General features: G+C 34.4%; 1 protein-coding gene, 1 long non-coding RNA gene and 1 pseudogene across 16 annotated transcripts; all 3 read right to left on the bottom strand.

Moving 5' to 3' along the window:
* Positions 1–870: 870 nt before the first annotated feature.
* On the bottom strand, positions 871–6,014 carry LOC11412373 (asparagine--tRNA ligase, cytoplasmic 1). Of its 2 annotated transcripts, XR_003007897.2 has the most exons (7): positions 5,495–6,014; positions 3,920–4,510; positions 3,404–3,660; positions 3,084–3,213; positions 1,695–1,753; positions 1,316–1,567; positions 871–1,284 (listed from the first exon to the last, which is right to left on the bottom strand). XR_003007897.2 is itself a non-coding variant. In XM_003630621.4 (6 exons), exons 1-6 carry the CDS (start codon positions 5,927–5,929, stop codon positions 1,384–1,386), a joined length of 1,656 nt encoding a protein of 551 aa, XP_003630669.1. In that variant the 5' UTR covers positions 5,930–6,014; the 3' UTR covers positions 874–1,383. The 2 variants fall into 2 exon arrangements, 1 of the variants encoding a protein (XP_003630669.1); XM_003630621.4 differs by having other exon boundaries at positions 874–1,567.
* On the bottom strand, positions 1,760–3,077 carry LOC120577371 (maturase K-like; annotated as a pseudogene).
* A 1,161-nt stretch (positions 6,015–7,175) lies between the features above and the next one.
* Positions 7,176–16,790, bottom strand: LOC11412875 (uncharacterized). Of its 14 annotated transcripts, none has more exons than XR_005643470.1 (11): positions 16,480–16,787; positions 15,872–15,993; positions 15,398–15,543; positions 13,020–15,252; positions 12,723–12,881; positions 12,508–12,627; positions 11,590–11,800; positions 10,402–10,545; positions 9,893–10,110; positions 7,735–7,991; positions 7,176–7,631 (listed from the first exon to the last, which is right to left on the bottom strand). It is a non-coding gene; the product is annotated as an uncharacterized lncRNA (long non-coding RNA). The 14 variants fall into 14 exon arrangements; XR_005643473.1 differs by having other exon boundaries at positions 15,872–15,986; XR_005643477.1 differs by having other exon boundaries at positions 7,735–8,002; positions 9,893–9,961; positions 15,872–16,790.
* Positions 16,791–17,379: the final 589 nt, after the last annotated feature.

Genomic DNA, 17,379 nt, shown 5'->3' with positions numbered 1-17,379 from the left:
CATTGTGGGACGGAGGGAGTATATGATTATCAACCATAAAACCAAGGTGCCATTTAACATGGGAAATGGAACTAGTTTCCCACCATAGGAAAGTTGATTTTGACTATTAAATTAAATAAAGAACATGGTATTATCATAGACTCTTAACACTAGATATTTTTCACACTCTCTCCCATCACTCTTCTCTCTCCTCCATTCCCACTATTCACCACCGGAAATAGCATCAAACCAACCATCTCAAATATGCGTCCATCCCCACTCTTCTTGCCGTCGACATCACTCATCGTCCTCATCCTCCCTTGAACGCCCTCGTCCTCTCTTCACTCACCACCACCAACAACGTTCAAGAATTCAGCTCACCAGATTCGAAAAAAATCAAGATCTTGTTATGAGGAACGACGGTAGTTACCACCACTGCCCATCATCGCCGGAGTATGGGCCTAGATCTATGAATGAAACAACTTTTTCTCTGTTGTATTTTCATTTTCCAGGTCTTTTATGGTGATGAATGTTGTTGTTGTTGTTGTTGTTTCTAGATCAAAAACTTTTCTCTTGTCTATTTTCATTCTCCAGATCCAATTTCTTTTTCATTCTCCAGATCCAATTTCTTTTTCATTTTTCAGATACAATTTATTTTACTACATGCTAGTGATCCTGAAGTGTTTGATTTGTTATAGCAGAACATAATTTATGGAGGATACATATCCAATTTATTTTACTCTTCGAAGCACACTTGTATCCATTTCTTTGAGTTCAATTGGTCCTGTTTGAGTTTTTGGAATGTTCAAGGCCATAACACTTTCTAGTACATTTATGTATAATTGAAGAACAGTAATCAAATACTTCAAAAAAAAAAAGAGACTAATCAAATAATTTAAGATGATATGATTTATGCTCTCCTATGATAACATGAATTTTAGATCCTCGGAAAAAGTCCGCATTCATGGGCTTCAACATAGTATGAAAGAGAGAGAAAAAAATATAATACTGGCAGACTATTATAAGATCAGTACTCCTCTTCAATCTCATGCTCAAAACAAAACTTTCCCATGATGGGAAACTACTCCCCTTTCCCAGGTTAAATGGCACCTAAAACCAAATATAACTCGTTGAATCAATCTGTGCCTAACAAGTTGTTTCAATTCTATAGAAAGAAAAAAAAAAGCAGAAATAAAAATAGATTTAACATCCAAAAACCCGGCATTCTCTCGAAAGTAAATTAGTTGGTAAAAGAGTGTACCCAGGACATAAGACTGAAATTTATGCTCTACATCGAAACAATTTTTCTGTTTTCAGCTCAACACATCGAAACAATTTCTGTTTTCAGCTCAACTACTTCAGCAAGGGAATTGTAGTAGCTATTTTAGTAATCAGTAATAAAAATCATAAATCTGCTCTGCCAGGATATCGTGGGAAGGGAATCACATCTCTAATATTTTCCAGGCCAGTAGCAAAAAGAATCATCCTTTCAAAGCCAAGACCGAATCCAGCATGTTTCACTGTTCCATACCGCCTCAGATCAATGTACCATTCATATGGCTCAACAGGCAGATCCATCTCCTCTAGTCTGTAACATTATAAAACGAGGAAAATAAAGTAAAAAATCTTCCATGGATCGGAAAATCCTTTACAAAAGGCACGGTAAAAAGAGCAAATTTATTTAAGAATTAGGGTAAGCGGAAATTATAATTTACCTTTGTTGAATGACATCATAACGCTCCTCCCTTTGGCTTCCACCAATTAACTCTCCAACCTGAAATTACAGTTACACTTTCCTATTACGCCAACCACAAAAGCAACTAGGTATTAACATATTAAAATATATAACACATAACATAACCAATCATTCATCATTAACCAGATCGTTGCTGAAAAGAAAAGAATATCCAAATACCAAATCCAATTTCTATTTAACCTGTGCAAAGTAGAAGAATCTCTTGGAAAAATCAAAGAAAGAATCTCTTCTTCCTCTGTAAAGAATTCTTGCAATAATTCTTCTGAACCTGATCTTTTCAAAAAAGCGCATACAAAACTTTTGTGTTTACAAACCAAAGTTTTAATACATGAAAGCCGAAGTATATATTTTATTCGATACAATTTTTTTTTTTTTTAAGGATCCATTGTAATAATGAGAAAGATTTCTGCACGTTCGCAAAAATCGGTCAATAATATCAAAATCGGATGAATCGGCCCAGACCGGCTTACTAATAGGATGCCCTAATACATTACAAAATTTCGCTTTAGCATCTAATCAGAGGAATAATTAGAACATAAAAGAATTGGTTTATATTGATCGTTCTTGGTTGAGACCGAACATAAAAAACCTTGCCATAAATGAATAAAATAATGTTTCCATTTATTCATCAAAAAAGGTGAATTCTTCAAAGCCAGAATGCATTTTCCTTGACATTTCACATAATGAATGAGAGGATCCTTGAAGAATGTTAAACTATACGAAAAATCCTTAGCAAAAACTTCTACAAGATGTTCACTTTTTCATTAAAAAAAAATCGTAAAAAAAAAAGGCTAAAAGATTTTAATCGCAAATGAGAGGATTTATTATGTAGAAAAAGGAAGATAGATTCATATTCACATACATACAAATTATAGAGGAACAAGAATAATCTCTGATTACTTTTTGAAAAGTAGAAATCGATTTTTGGTAGTAATAAAACTATTCCAATTACTAAAATTATAAAGAAACAATCGTAATAAATGAAAAAAGGGGCATCTTTATAAGATTTTATGATTTCTATAAATGGAATGAATTGATCTCAAATTTTTACAAGATTTTATGATTTCTGCCTCCTCTAAGGAAGAGCTTAATTCTAGGAAAAACTTAACCATCCTAGAATTAACATATATAACTCATATGTACCCCCGCTCAGTATCATAACAAGTAAATCGCATTTTCTAATAACGCATATGAATCTAAATCCTTCTTAATAGTTTGATATGTAGTTTTTCTCGATCTCTCTTTATTTCTAATTCTCGTCTACACTGCTTACTACGATGGTAGGACTTCTGTAGTTCTTTTCCCAAGCACCATAGACATGTTAAAATAAAATATACAGGATACATACCTTTGGGACAAGAACATCCATAGCAGCCACTGTCTCTAAGTCATCATTGAGGCGCATGTAGAATGCTTTGATATCTTTTGGATAATTATAGACAATGACAGGCTTCTGATACTTAACCTCTGTTAGGTATCTGCATATCATAATAACCCAAAGGCATCAAACAACAATTTTTAATAAGAGGAGTGACAAAGTGGCTTGGTGAGTTACAAAATTAACAAAGGTAATTTCTTGCCACACATTCACAAAAGTAACAACCAACATTTATCATTAAAGAAAAAACAAAACTCAAGAACAAGTTGAAAAAATAACTACAGAAGTACCTTTCATGCTCTGAAGCTAGATCGATTCCCCATTCTACTTCCTTCTCAAATTTCTTACCATTCTGCACAGATTCTTCCAATATTTCCACGGCTTCTGTATATGTAAGTCGAATGAAGGGGGTTGAGGCAACCATTTTCAAACGATCAATGCAACCTTTATCAAACTTGTCGGCCATAAATTCCATATCCTCAAGGCAGTTGTCAAGTAACCACCGACACAAAAATTTCACATATGCCTCGGCGCACTTCATATCATCCTACACAATAATGCAAATATTAAATTATTGTTCTGCCACAGCAAAAGCAAAAGCACCAACCATAGGAGTAGGGGTGAAGTTGGCAGTTCAAGATTGCACTAGAAAAATAAGTTTATTACCCTAAAAAACAGTATTTGAATTGACACTCAGCCGATAATGTGGTTAATAACAAATAATTTGATAGCGTTAAAGATGTGAGAAAACAGCTGTCAGTGAGAATAATCATAACAAGATTGAGTGTGTGTTCATTTTTATATACCTCCAAGTCTGCAAACGCAATTTCAGGTTCTACCATCCAAAATTCAGCCAAATGCCTGGAAGTGTGAGAATTCTCTGCACGAAATGTCGGGCCAAATGTATACACGCGACTAAGAGCACAAGCATAAGACTCAACTTGAAGCTGACCAGAAACAGTCAAAAACGCTTGACGGGCAAAGAAATCTTTAGTATAATCCACCTTTCCGTCCTTTCGAGGAATACCGGGCTGAAGTTTAGATCTTTCCTCCAGCTTGGATACATTTTCTTTTGCTTTTTTAAGTTCAGCCACAGCAGCACTAATCTCCTTCTTATCTGCTTTTGCAGATTTCAATTGTGAAACAACCTCCCCCTTCTCCTGAACAACAAGCTTAGCAGCTTCAACATCAGCTTCAGTTGGAGGAGGATTCTGTATCAGTTCCTTCTCCAACCTCTCTGCTTCACTGAACAAAGTTGTCACTTGAAACATTTCACCAGCACCCTCACAATCACTAGTCGTGACAATTGGCGTGTGCACATAAAGAAACCCATGCTTGTTGAAAAATGTATGTGTAGCATAAGCAAGAGCATTCCGAATCCGAGCAACAGCAGATATCTGCATTCATATCACCCAATAGTAACATGCATAAAATTCACTAGCTTCAGAAGCATAAATCAATTTCACCTTTGCATCAACAGAAATGAAAAGAAAAAGTAAAAGTAACTAGTTTAGTATTGAATTAAGAGTCACCTTGAATAAAAAACCAACAACTTTTTGTTTATTTGTATATGCACTACTTCATGCTGGTGCAAATAAATATGGTTCCCAATTCACACGATGTACATGCCATCGAACATGAAATAATGTAATCAACAAAGGTTTGTTCCCAATTTAACTTGTTATATTTCCATTGTTTTATTAATGTGTCCCTGTAAGAATGAATTGCCTATTCAATCCTTAAAATAGTAGACACGTGGTCCCTAAAATTAACGAAATTCTAAAATGATCCATAAAATTAAAAATCTTGAAACACATTAATCTATTTGGATTGATCAATTTAGTTTTTGAAATTGTCTTGAAGGAACATATGAGACAGGGAAGTTAGAGATCATTTCAAAATTTTGTTAATTTAAGGATGGAATTGTTTAACTCTACATTTTCAAAAACGAAATTGATGGTTCACTCATCCCAATAATGTTAGGAATAAAAATAAAAATGTCGCTGGATCTGTTTATGGATGAACTCTACAGTATTTGGTAATTTCCAATAGAGATGCATCTTAATTCCGTTGTTCTATCAGCATATTCAGATTACAATGCTAGAGTGACATTCAGGGTACGTGGAAAATAGTGACATTCAGTTTTCGCATACTCAAAAGTTGAATATGTTTTCGGTTAGGTTAATTATTTCAGTCCATGAACTCCTATATGATTTTGTAATTTCAATATAGTAATTACTCCTTTAGAGACCAAAACTCAAAATCCCAATAAATAAATAAACAAATCTATCCTTCTATCTAAAACGCTCATGCATTACTATACACAATTTGAGAGAGAGAGAGAGAGAGAGAGAGAGAGAGAGAGATAAAAAGAAACGCACCGTGTTGGTTCTTGAACGAAGGTGAACAAAATCACGCAAGGATTCAAGAGTGAGTCTCGTTTTAGGCAAAGGATATTTAGCAGGATCAACAGGACCAACATGAAGAACCTCTTCAGCACGAAGCTCGATCTTCTGTTTCGCTCCAGAAGGAGGAAGTTTGAGATGTCCCTCAACAACAACACAAGTTCCAGTCTGAACAAGTTGTCCAAGATCAGCAAGCGAAGCGTCGATGATAACTTGAAGGTTACCGGCGCAGCTTCCGTCGTTCAATTCTAAAAAGGCGAAAGCGTCCTTATCGGCTTTTCTTCCGGTTTTCACCCATCCCCCGATTCTTGCTTTCTTGCCTGCTAAACCTGATCCACCGTCTTCACGGCGGATGATGGATTTGATCAGGACGCTGTCGGAGAATTCGGCTTTGGGAACCTCGTCAGACATTGTTGTTATGCGGCGGCGATGGATACTCAGAGTGAGTGAAGAGTGTGATGAGAGAAAACCCTAATACGAAATTGTGTTTCTGTTAGTTAGTGAGTGAAGAGTATAATATACGTTCAGATACGCTCGTAACACGTCGGCGTATTTTTTATATTGTTAATTAAAATAAATTATTGTTAATTGAAATAGCTGTCATTTGCTTGCTCTCCAAGCAACAGGTAGATAGTTGTTTACTCATTTTGTTAAAAAAAAAAAAAAAAATGACAGTTGTCGGCTTTTCTATATAATGTCCGTCGTTCAAACCTTGGCTATCACCAAAAAATTCAAAAAAAAAAGAAAATTGATTTTTAAGATGAATTATTATGATAATAGGAAGAGGATAAAATTTTAGCTAACTAATAAAAATAATTATTTTGATATGTTTATTGTGTATGAAAATACAAGACAATTAGATTTATTGCTACAGTTTAAACAAAGTCGTCCAACAACGATTAATTTTTTGAGAGGAAAACGAATGATAATGTTAATCAAAGTTTTTCATAAAAAATAATAATAATTGATAATCGAAGCTAAAAGTGATGAGTGAAAAACAACATAAGGGATGTGTTCTCAATCGTGCCATCAGATAGACCACCAAACCCCAATTTCATATCTCAAATTTTCATTATATTTAAGAAAATGCTAGATCTCGCAAAAAATAAAAAGTTCACGAAAGCATGTCATTATTCAATATATAGAGTTCACAATGGTTTTTCCAAAGAAAATAACAGTTCACAAATGGAGTATGCAGCATCTGGTATTTTAGATTTTAACCCAACACCATGTGATGTGATGGATATGACATCTACAAAAAAGTATAAGTAATGAGTTTCATTACTCAATTTTATAGTGTTCAAATAAATCACAACATCATGTGACATTTTTGTATTCAAGATTTTATCCAAACAGCACAAAATTTGGATTAGACATATGTAAGACGCAGTAATTAAAGAGTGTAAAGTGATGCTTGCTAAAGGCTAGCTGTAAAGTGATGCTGCCTAAAGGCTAGTTGCAAGTGTAACCTAATTTTCATTGTACAACAAAACAATGGAAAGCTTACTTTTCTTGTCACTTTCTTCCCTTCCTTTCTTTTCCTCTCACTTTCATTGATTCCAAAGACAGTGTAAATGATTGTATGGTGAAATTTGATGATCGATTACAAGTCAATAATATCGACTGTTGAATACCAATTTTCATAGTGGAGTTCATCTATGGCATTAACCAAGCAATTCAAATTCAATAAATGTCTTTTCCAATTGCGCAAGAATGTATAAACCATCATCATTTCAAAATATAATATCACATCCTACATGCTCTTGATATGTTGAAATCTAAAAAATGTGCCTTCTAAAAAGAACTATCCTGAGTAGAGCAGTTCAACCTATTTCACGGTCCAGCTCCGACCTTCTGGTTTGCAGTTAGCAGTACCAATCAAAGGGGTAATGTGTAATGACAAAGGAGCAATAGCTGAATTTTTTCTGTCCTACAATTGGGAGTTGCTGAAATATATGATGTGATACATTTTGGGAGATTATTCTCAAAAATCATATTTTGTTCTTCCACTTCCCAAAATGAGGCATAACATATCAGCAATGTCAGGAGTTGAAGAATAAAAATTCCATGATTCGAGCATTAGACGTTTTCTTGATCCTTTAAAATGAACAACCTGCAACCCAGAAATAAACCAGGAGCGAATGATATATCATTAAACAAAAAAATCAGGACCCAATCCAATTTAACTCCAAACAGTCAGCTAGTGAGCATTATACCTTAACATCCAGTGGCATACCATGAAATTGACCAGCACCCTCAGGCGGAGTCCAGTTGTATAGGGCACACGGTAAGAACAATATTGAAGTACCACCAATGTCATCAGAGAAAGGTAGTGTTTTCGCAACCTGCTGGCATCAAAATGAGGTTTTGACTTCACAACCCAAGCAAGAGCTCACTGATCACCCAGCATGCGGGAAGCACTCATGTATTTTGAGACATAAACTTTCAAAACCTCTTGCAGGAAAAGCTTACCCTGCATTGATTCTCAAATTGAATTTAATAACAATTAGATACCAGAAAAATGAAGAAATAAATCAGGAATTTAGCATTAGATACCAGTATAATGGGGTGGAGAGATCAAGAAGTTTAAGACGTATTATCCCTTTAACTTGTAAATACAATACTAAGGTATAGTACAGTCAACCTATTTATTATAGATTCTAGGAGAAGCAAACAGGGAAAAATGCCTTCAAAAATTAAAATGGCTCATGGATAGTATATTCTAGGTCTTGCAAACGAGGGGCCCCAGGGCACTGTTTAAGGATCATAGATTTAGAAATTATTCATTAAAAAGTCAAACACTACAAATTTTAATGCATTGCATACCCATATTTTCATAAAAATTTACCATTTAAATTTTAAAGGCCTTAAACAATGCCCCGGGAGCATTTGTTAGCCTTTCCCTAAATTCTATATTGTAAAACTTTTTGCACTAAAAACAAATCATAATTAAATATAAAAAATACATTGTTTTCTTATCCTCAGAAACCTGAAATGAGAGCATGTCAATTGTCAAGCAATTAGTGGCAGGTCATGCAGTGGCGGAGCCATAGATTTAAAGTAGCGGGGGCAATATTTACATATAAATTTCTAAAATAAAAATGGAATAAAATAAGTGTTACAAAAATATATTGACAAGAACATTTTCTTTTAGAAAGAAAGAAGTATTATAATTGTTATTATTATTTCAAATAATAAATAAATCATATAATATTAGGGACTGCTAATTTACACCCACCTAAATACACTAACATGTAAATTACACACACTTATATTTTACTAAAACACCTTTTTGTTTCTATTCTAATTAAATTTAAATTGAAGGGCAATTTCTTAACTATCTTAAGTAAGATCCTTAAAAAAAGAAACAAAAAAACATGACATGCTTAAGGTATAAAACATGTAATAGAGACAAACTTTTAAGGAAACAATATTTAGAATGAGATGAAAGTGATAGTGTAAATTAGTAAGGTGGTTGCAAACAATTTGATAAAATTTATAAAAATGAGTGTATATAATCAAGTGGGTGTAGGTTGCTAACTTACACCTTAGTATTTTTAGGTGGGTGTAGCTTACTAATTTACACCTTAGTGATTTAGGTGGGTGTAAATTAGCAGCACCTAGAAGTAATGTTACCGAAAAATGAAGCTAAAAAAAAGAAACAACACATAGAGAAGAGGTGCATGTATTATTTATAGGCTTAATTGCACTTTTGGACCCCTATCTTTCCAAAAGTTGCGGTTATGGACCTCTAACTAATTTAAATACAAAATAGCCCCCTATGTTTTGATTATTTGGCAGTTTTTGACCCCCAAGGCAAAATAAAAAATAAAAAAATTGACACGTGGCACCTCACTTAAGGTGCCACGTCAGCGTTGACCGAGTCAACAATGGACTGGGGGTCCAAAACTGTCAAAAAATCAAAACATAGGGGGCTGTTTTGTATTTAAATTAGTTAGGGGTCCATAACCGCAACTTTTGGAAAGATAGAGGTCCAAAAGTGCAATTAAGCCTTATTTATAATATACAATCTAGTTATCATACTATATCATCATATTTATAATACTGTGTATATGTATGTGCTGGTGCTGGAAATCTATGATGTAGTATTATATAGGATGGATATGAAAATTTCAAAATTAGTGGGGGCACTTGCTTGCACAAGAGCCAACATGGCTCCGCCCCTGAGGTCATGTATCATGTATGTGATCCGGAAAAAGGTCAAGCCCAAATCAGATGGTTGAAACTTCGTTAAACAGTGAAAATTGCATAAATACTAGCCAATTACATAATTAATCTGTAATTCTAATTTTTTCTTCACGGTATCATGTAACTGCAATTAAACTAAAACTACAAATAGTGCAGTTTATTTACCTTAAAATTCCATCAGGGGTACCCTTTACTGCAATGAATCCTGAATTCAAAGGTTGAGCCTTGTTGTTCCTGAAGGTCAGAGCCATATGAAAATTAGGATGGTCACAAAAAATCTGCCCTAAATCATCAACCACTGCTATATCAGAATCAGTGAAGATGTAATGAATGATATCCATTGGATTCTGAGAAAGCTTGTGAAGTCTTGTTTCTAAAAAGGTCTGTAAAGAACCAAGCAAAAGGTTATTTATATAAATTTTGACATTCTTATCATCACAGATAATGATAAAACAAGACTACTAGCACTATATGATGACATAACGTCTGAGAGAAAGAATTACGAAGATAGCAAGCACTTATAATCTATTTTGGTGCACCTGATTCGGGGAAAAGACAGCTATAGTATTTGGTGTTGCAATTAGTAGACAGAAAAAGAATGAGAAGGGAAAAAACAAGCAACTATTTTTAACCAAAAAAGATCTATATATACTGTGGATGGATTATGATCTTACAATGCAAGACCTGATCCTTTGGAGCATTAACTTGTCTCTTGAATATTCACCTTGTATGGGATACAGAGAGACCCTATTTCTGTGCACTGAAAGGTCAGAAACTGGATCCGTGAGAATAATCACTTCGCTCTGGGGCATTGCTACCTGCATATGTTATTCATACCAAATATTAAATGATGTCTGTCTGGTATAATTGTCAGAAAATGAGCTTAATGCTGAATGACAATATCAGTTATCCAATATTTGGGGACCATTTACACACAAAGTTAAGCTTGGATTTGAGTATGTGAAACAGAGCAAAACAAATATAACTGCAGAAAATAATAACTGATATTTCAATGTTGTAATGTAAAAAGAGTACAAGCACTAATACATTTAAATAGCTATTCTAAAAGGACCTGGTTAATGGGCCGAATACAACTATTACTAATAATTACAAACTATTTACAACAATAACAAACAATGATTTGACTGTTAGAGAGAAGAAATATAAGACATCTGAGTGTAGTTTTATTTGCCAATGGATTGATTGGATTCAATTTCGGTGCTACCAGTTGGTTAAGAACTGTAAGCATGCAATTCAGGCAACTTCATTATACAAATAATATCTGAAAAAATCCACACCTTTCTAATCCTCGCATAATATAGATTATTATATATTCAGAAGGAAAAAAAATCTGAACTTAATGATGTGTTTTTTTTTTTTGAAGGAAAACTTAATTGTATGTATTCATTTTTTCAAACATACAATTCCTTATATGGCCTTTAAAAATAAAATAAGATACCTCATGCTAATTCTTTATGGTATGTTCTCTTTTTTGAATTGGTAAGATAAACTTATTCTACGGCCTAATAATACAATTTCAATATAATTTCTAATTGTACAATATTCAATACCAAAGATGCTTACTATTAAATCAATCAAGCTACCTTTGTTTGCCCATTGATCAATATTTATCAGCAGGCAAAGGTTGACAAGTACATATTTGAGGGAATGTGATAAAACAAATAGTGTCAAGTTAGGTAAAATAAAAGTCAAGACGAGGACGTTCTACTATTTCCAATTGACATACTTCAAAAAATTTATATCATCATTGATACCCTCGATAAACTAACATTAGACACAATAATCAAAGGCAATAAGCTCTTTGCAATTTAACATACCCACAAAATTTATTTAGTAGTTACCTGAATGAATGAAGTTAATGAAGACATTCAACACAGCCATTGACCTTTCCACCTTATTATATGAAGCGTTGCCAAAAAATGTGTTTGATGATTTATCATCTACTCTTATCGAGAGAAGAATTATAAATGGTAAAGACAGTGACAAATGTAATACTTCCATCTACACCTAATCCGCCATTTGAAAAATGGGTCCTATTGAGAGCTTTTGATCCTGTGAATTGCAGAAGATGTAAAATGCATTATAAAAATAAATCGAAACCAAAATAATGCGGACAAACAAGATAATTATGACTGAAGTGCAAAACCTAAAAAATGAAAATTTTATAACATTTACAATCCACAAAAAATACCATACTTATTGGATGTAAATATGTGAGTGCAAACATTCCTAGGCAATGCCATGTCAGGATTATAGCACTAGGTTTACTATTAACAACATCAAACATAGTAATATATTAGAAGCAACAACATTTCAAAGCACAAGTTGATATTAACTCTTAAAGTTAATAAGGTCTCAGAGCGGGCACACACACACACACTGGTTTTTAGATCTTTCTGCTTTCCACATTCTTCATCGGTTCGTTAGGTTCTTTTCCGTAATGAAATTATTAAAATAAAAGAAATAAAATGGGTTAGCAGTTAGCACCTTAAATTACATTTAAGACGGTATCTAATATGGGGCATTTGAGAAAAACTAATACCAATTCAACATTTGTGAATGCTATATTATCAAAATCCCAGAGACAATTTTCAAAATAGTAGTATTAACTCACTCAAAGTGCAAGGTGGGTCGTCAGTAACATTATAAGATACAATGATACATTCTAAGACAACCTATCTGGAATGACATCATTCTGAGCAAAAAATTCAAGAATTAGACCATAATTTAAATAACTACTATATAGAGACAAAACGAACCTTGGCATTGCAAACGATTTGACAAGCCTTGACCAGCAGCAGGACCAAGTAGCGGATGATCAAATTTCTTGTTAAGTTGTTTATGGGGTTCCACCATTTTTGAGCTGTTAAACTCTCTGACTGATGAGAATACAACCAAGTTCACTTGTAAAGCTCAATTATACATGACACGGAATGATTTGTACTTACAGGAAAAAGTGAAAGAGATTGCCTACCAGAAAACAGATGAGTAAGGAGGAAAATTAATAGAACACCAAAAGCAAAACGAAGCCATCGACTGAATAATTTCATGCTTCATAAATGTTCACTTGATGTCCAATACCATGTAAAAAGAGGAGGAAGAAACTAATGTCCTGCAACCAATGGCACCATAGCTGCACAAAAATTAGAAAATGAAATTAGGACGGTAACTTAGGATGATGCTTTAATGCAAAAATTACAAAAGGATGACAAAGAAAAAAGTGAATAAAATATGGAAAAATTTGCTGGCAAAGGCCAGCCCATCACCATACTTAAGTGGACAGGAATAAGCTAGTAGGCGATTATCCCATCCCAAATCCAACTCAGGTGCCAAAAGACACTGATGTTAGTATTGGAAGTTGTAGGCTCGTAGCAGTTATATTTAGAACCTTGTGTATAGTTAGCCATGTGCTCACGGAATACCATACATGCAGTTAAGTCAAAATATTATTAATCTCCTTGTAAATGTAAATTATATTTATTGCTAAGGGTGTATAAATAGAAGAACAGCTGAGAAAGTTCTTTCCAAAGAAGTCGTCACTAATGTTGTTAGCTCTTATTATCAACCGGTAGATATCGTCACAAAATCTCTAAGGGGGGCAAACTTAATAGCATTTAATTTGTATTTTCAAACTTGATGGGGAGTGTATTTGTGTACATAGTTAACCATGTACCTATTTTTTGCGTAAATGTAAATTATACTTGCCTATTTTTTGCTAAATTCGGATTCCAATAGAGTTGTGAAAAGGGTGGACTTGACTAGTGTTAAATGTCTTTAGAGATTTTAATTCATGTTATAGACATTCAACCATGATAGAATCTGAGATAGAAAGAAAAGTGCAGATGGAACTTGTACTTAATCTGAAGTCATATATTTATGATCTGAATAATAGAGATAGATTACAAGGTATTTATACTGACAGTTCTGACACCATCTCATGTCACTACAGACTGAGAAACTTCTAGATATTAGTAACAAGAATTATCACGGATATCACAAAAGGATAACAGTATCTAACTGAGTTAGCATAATTATCACAATATTATTCCCCTTGGGCGATGGAACACTTTTTTCCTCAAGCAAATCATGTATCTAATTTCCCTTTCGCATAGGATGTAAATTTTGCCAAATGCCAAGTAATAGGTGGGTTGCAGAGAGATATAGAGAACGGCCCTTCTTTATATGATTATGTAACCAAACAAGAAGAACTAACGATAAAATGCTTCAGTATGTGATGGGGGAAAGATATAAGCCCCTCAATCTGTACAAGGTGATGTTTAAAGTGAGAAAAACAGGTATTTTGTCAATGACAAAAATCAAAGACGAGGATGTTATTCACATCCACAGTTTAGTCAACGATCAACCGCTATTGCGGCCACAATTAATTCAACACTAAAAACTCTAGACAAATTGCTGTTTAGACATAGCACACATCCATTCCTCCATGATTTACTACCAACTAATAAGGTTTTAAATTGGAGTCGGTAATCACAATTGCATTTGTCCACATTTTAAAATCTTGGCAACTGGCATAAATTTCCAACACGCAGCATAATAAACTTTGTCAGTTGCGACAATCAGTAACATGGAAATCTGGTTTCATTTCTATGTTAGATAGTTTGAACTAGAATCTACAGGTTCAGTAGCCAAACTTCAATTTCATCATCATCCTCCAAATCAACTTGTTTACGTTGCTTCTACACCTTTGTCATGAGGTGAATGTACCAATATCTCATGCCCATCACTAGATGATTCTTAACAAGAAATTCATTTCTGTAAGCCTCCCTAAGCACAACAGTCTGAGTCCTTATTTTATTAGAAAGGTAAAATATACCAGGATGATGAACCAAAGCCTTCTTAAATCTTGAGCCCAACCCCAAACACTCTCCATAACAAAGCAAATTCCCACTTTCTGTTTACTTTGACACCAAAAGAGATAGCAACTCATGCAAAATTGCAACTGACCATTTCTCGGCCTGGTCACTATTCGAGTCAAGATGAAATGCATTTTCATATGGAGAAATGTACGGCAAAGTTTGCCAACCCTCAACCCAAGTCTTCACCCTCTTCTCTAAAGCAAAACTTTTAGGCAAAAACATGGGAAATTGAATATCATATCTTCTATTATCTGCACCGTAGTTAAAGCCCATTACCCTCTTCTCTAACTCAGACACGGAAAGTTCTTTTCTCCACAAAACAAATTCCAAAGCAAGCACTTCTTTTCCAGACAATGGATCTTCCACAACACAAACATCAAAATAATCCGGGTAATGAGCTAAAAGGGTAGTAACATAATCATGAGGAAGACCCATATCCCATTTCAGCTTCTCAATTACATAAATCGGAAATCTCGCCATGCCAGCAAGCATTAGAAGCCTCGAAAGCCTCTGAGCAGCGTCCTCACGGTTAGTTCTCGAATTATGAACTTCCATTTCTTCTTTATGTAGCGCTAAGGCTTGAGCAGTGAGCTTAACACGCGGAGGAAGACCAGGACTTGGTTGGAACTGCATAAAAATATCATGATATTTCTCAACGAATTTGATAGTTGTAGTGGGGAGGTCGAGTGAAGATTTCAGCATGGAAGCATTGTAAATGGATAGGGAATTTGGCGGAGACTAAGCGATATGATTCTCAAATGAAATTACGTACCTGAGATTTTTCTCTTTGAGGACTGCGGTATCAAGATAGTCGTCGTCTCGGACCCATTTAACCTTTGCATTGACGAAAGTCCTAATATGGTCGAACCGGTAAACGATTTTGGTGGATCGAGCCATAAACAACAACAGCTCAGTACCCTGTAAAGTTGGAAACACTCGGTCATAGGGTAGAAATTTTGTTGCCTAGTCTAGACTAAAACTATATAACTTGCGTATCTATATTGATATTATGAATTATGAATCAACAGACTAAAATTTGGTGATGGAGATTGGTTTTCTAAAAACCGATTGGATTCAACAAATCATATTATATATTGAATCAAAACTGACATTACAAACTAAGTAAGATTTAATCAAAGTAAAATTATGTGAAACCCTCACCAATCAATAAATCATGCATGATTCCACTGCTATAATAATATGAAAATTGAAATAAAAGAAATTTGAGAGATAATAACTCACTAACCACAGAAATTGTGCAAGAAGATTGGGTTGAATTGAACGCTGAAAGAATCAAGATTCGAAGAAAAAAGAAGTAGAACTCGCCGAGTGATGTTGCAGCGGCACCGCTCTGCTGTTCACTTTAACCTAAAATCTCTCTTAATACAAGAAAAGAGTATGCAAACTAGGGTATCTATTTTGTTATAGTAAGATTAATAAAGTTGAGTCAATATATATGCTTTGAAAAATTCTAAAGTATTCATAAGTTGCAAATTATAAATAATTTAATTCAATAGATAATGCTTAAAACCCTATAAAATAAACCAGAAGACAAAATAACATAACAAAGTTGATTCTTGAAGAGAGTGAGTTAGTTCGTAGTTTATAATTAATTGAACGTGATTCAAAATTAAAATTAAAATTGTATTTGAAAACATAAACTAGAACATTGAAAAATTGCAGAGTGAGGAACATAAGAAAAAAGCAATGTAAGCAATAAAATGTTGTGAAATGAAGTGCGTAGTGGAGCTCTGCTCTGGTGCGTCACAAATCGCGATGGAATTGTATCCTCGTGCGAGATACAGAAAGGAAAATCTGAAGAAAAAAAATAGAAAAAGGAAAAATTGAACTCACTGTTAACCGCGCCCGATGAGCAAGTCCGTCTGCGTTTTCCGCCCAGTTGTGATCAGTGTTTCTATGTTGTTTTCGTGGATGGATGGATCTCTGGTTTTCTAGCTAAAGTGTGAACAACCCATTCCCTTGTCTCAAATAGCTAAAGTATTCGAAGGTGAAAGGTAAAGATGATTGATAAATAATACTTGAAACAGGAACAACAAGAATTTTTTAAATAATCATGACCTTGAGACGATAGAGTTGCATTGGAGAGTAGATGAGTCGGACTCGAATACAATCCGGACGAATTTGTTCGCATCAGTAAAGTGAATGGGCTGTCATTTTGTTTGAGCCCGTATAAATTGCCGAGTCTCTAACACAACATGCAAAAGTTGTAACGGTCATGGAACATCCACATTGCACTTCAACCACATCCACATTGCTGCCATGCATCTAGTGTCGTCCTCCCAATGCTCGTTGATGTATGATGAACGTCATTCGAAATCGCATAATTACGTGTAGTCCAAATGTATTATTTTTTATTTTTTAAAATCAATATTTTTATTATTTTTGACTTTTGTAAATTTATTGGCTGTCTAGAGGCCTCTTCATATTTTTTAAGTGCTTCTGAAAGAGCTTGTGCCTCTTTTTCGTTTGCCCTACAAAACAAAAAACAGTCATCTACAAATAATAAGTGCGTCAGGAGTGGGGCTCCTCGACACACTTTGATACCATGGATTTCCCCTCGGGCTTCTAACTTTTTGAGCAAGACTGAGAGGCCTTCCGCACAAATAATAAACAAAGTATGGGGACGACGGTTTCCCTTGTCGTATGTCTCTTTCAGGATATCGTAAACCAATACCCTTCCCATTTTCACCCATTTCTCGTCAAAATCCATCTTCCTCATCATACATTGGACAA

Source organism: Medicago truncatula, chromosome 8 (genome assembly GCF_003473485.1).
Source record: "Medicago truncatula cultivar Jemalong A17 chromosome 8, MtrunA17r5.0-ANR, whole genome shotgun sequence".
Taxonomy (NCBI): domain Eukaryota; kingdom Viridiplantae; phylum Streptophyta; class Magnoliopsida; order Fabales; family Fabaceae; genus Medicago; species Medicago truncatula.
This window is presented reverse-complemented; position numbering and strand designations above follow the sequence as displayed.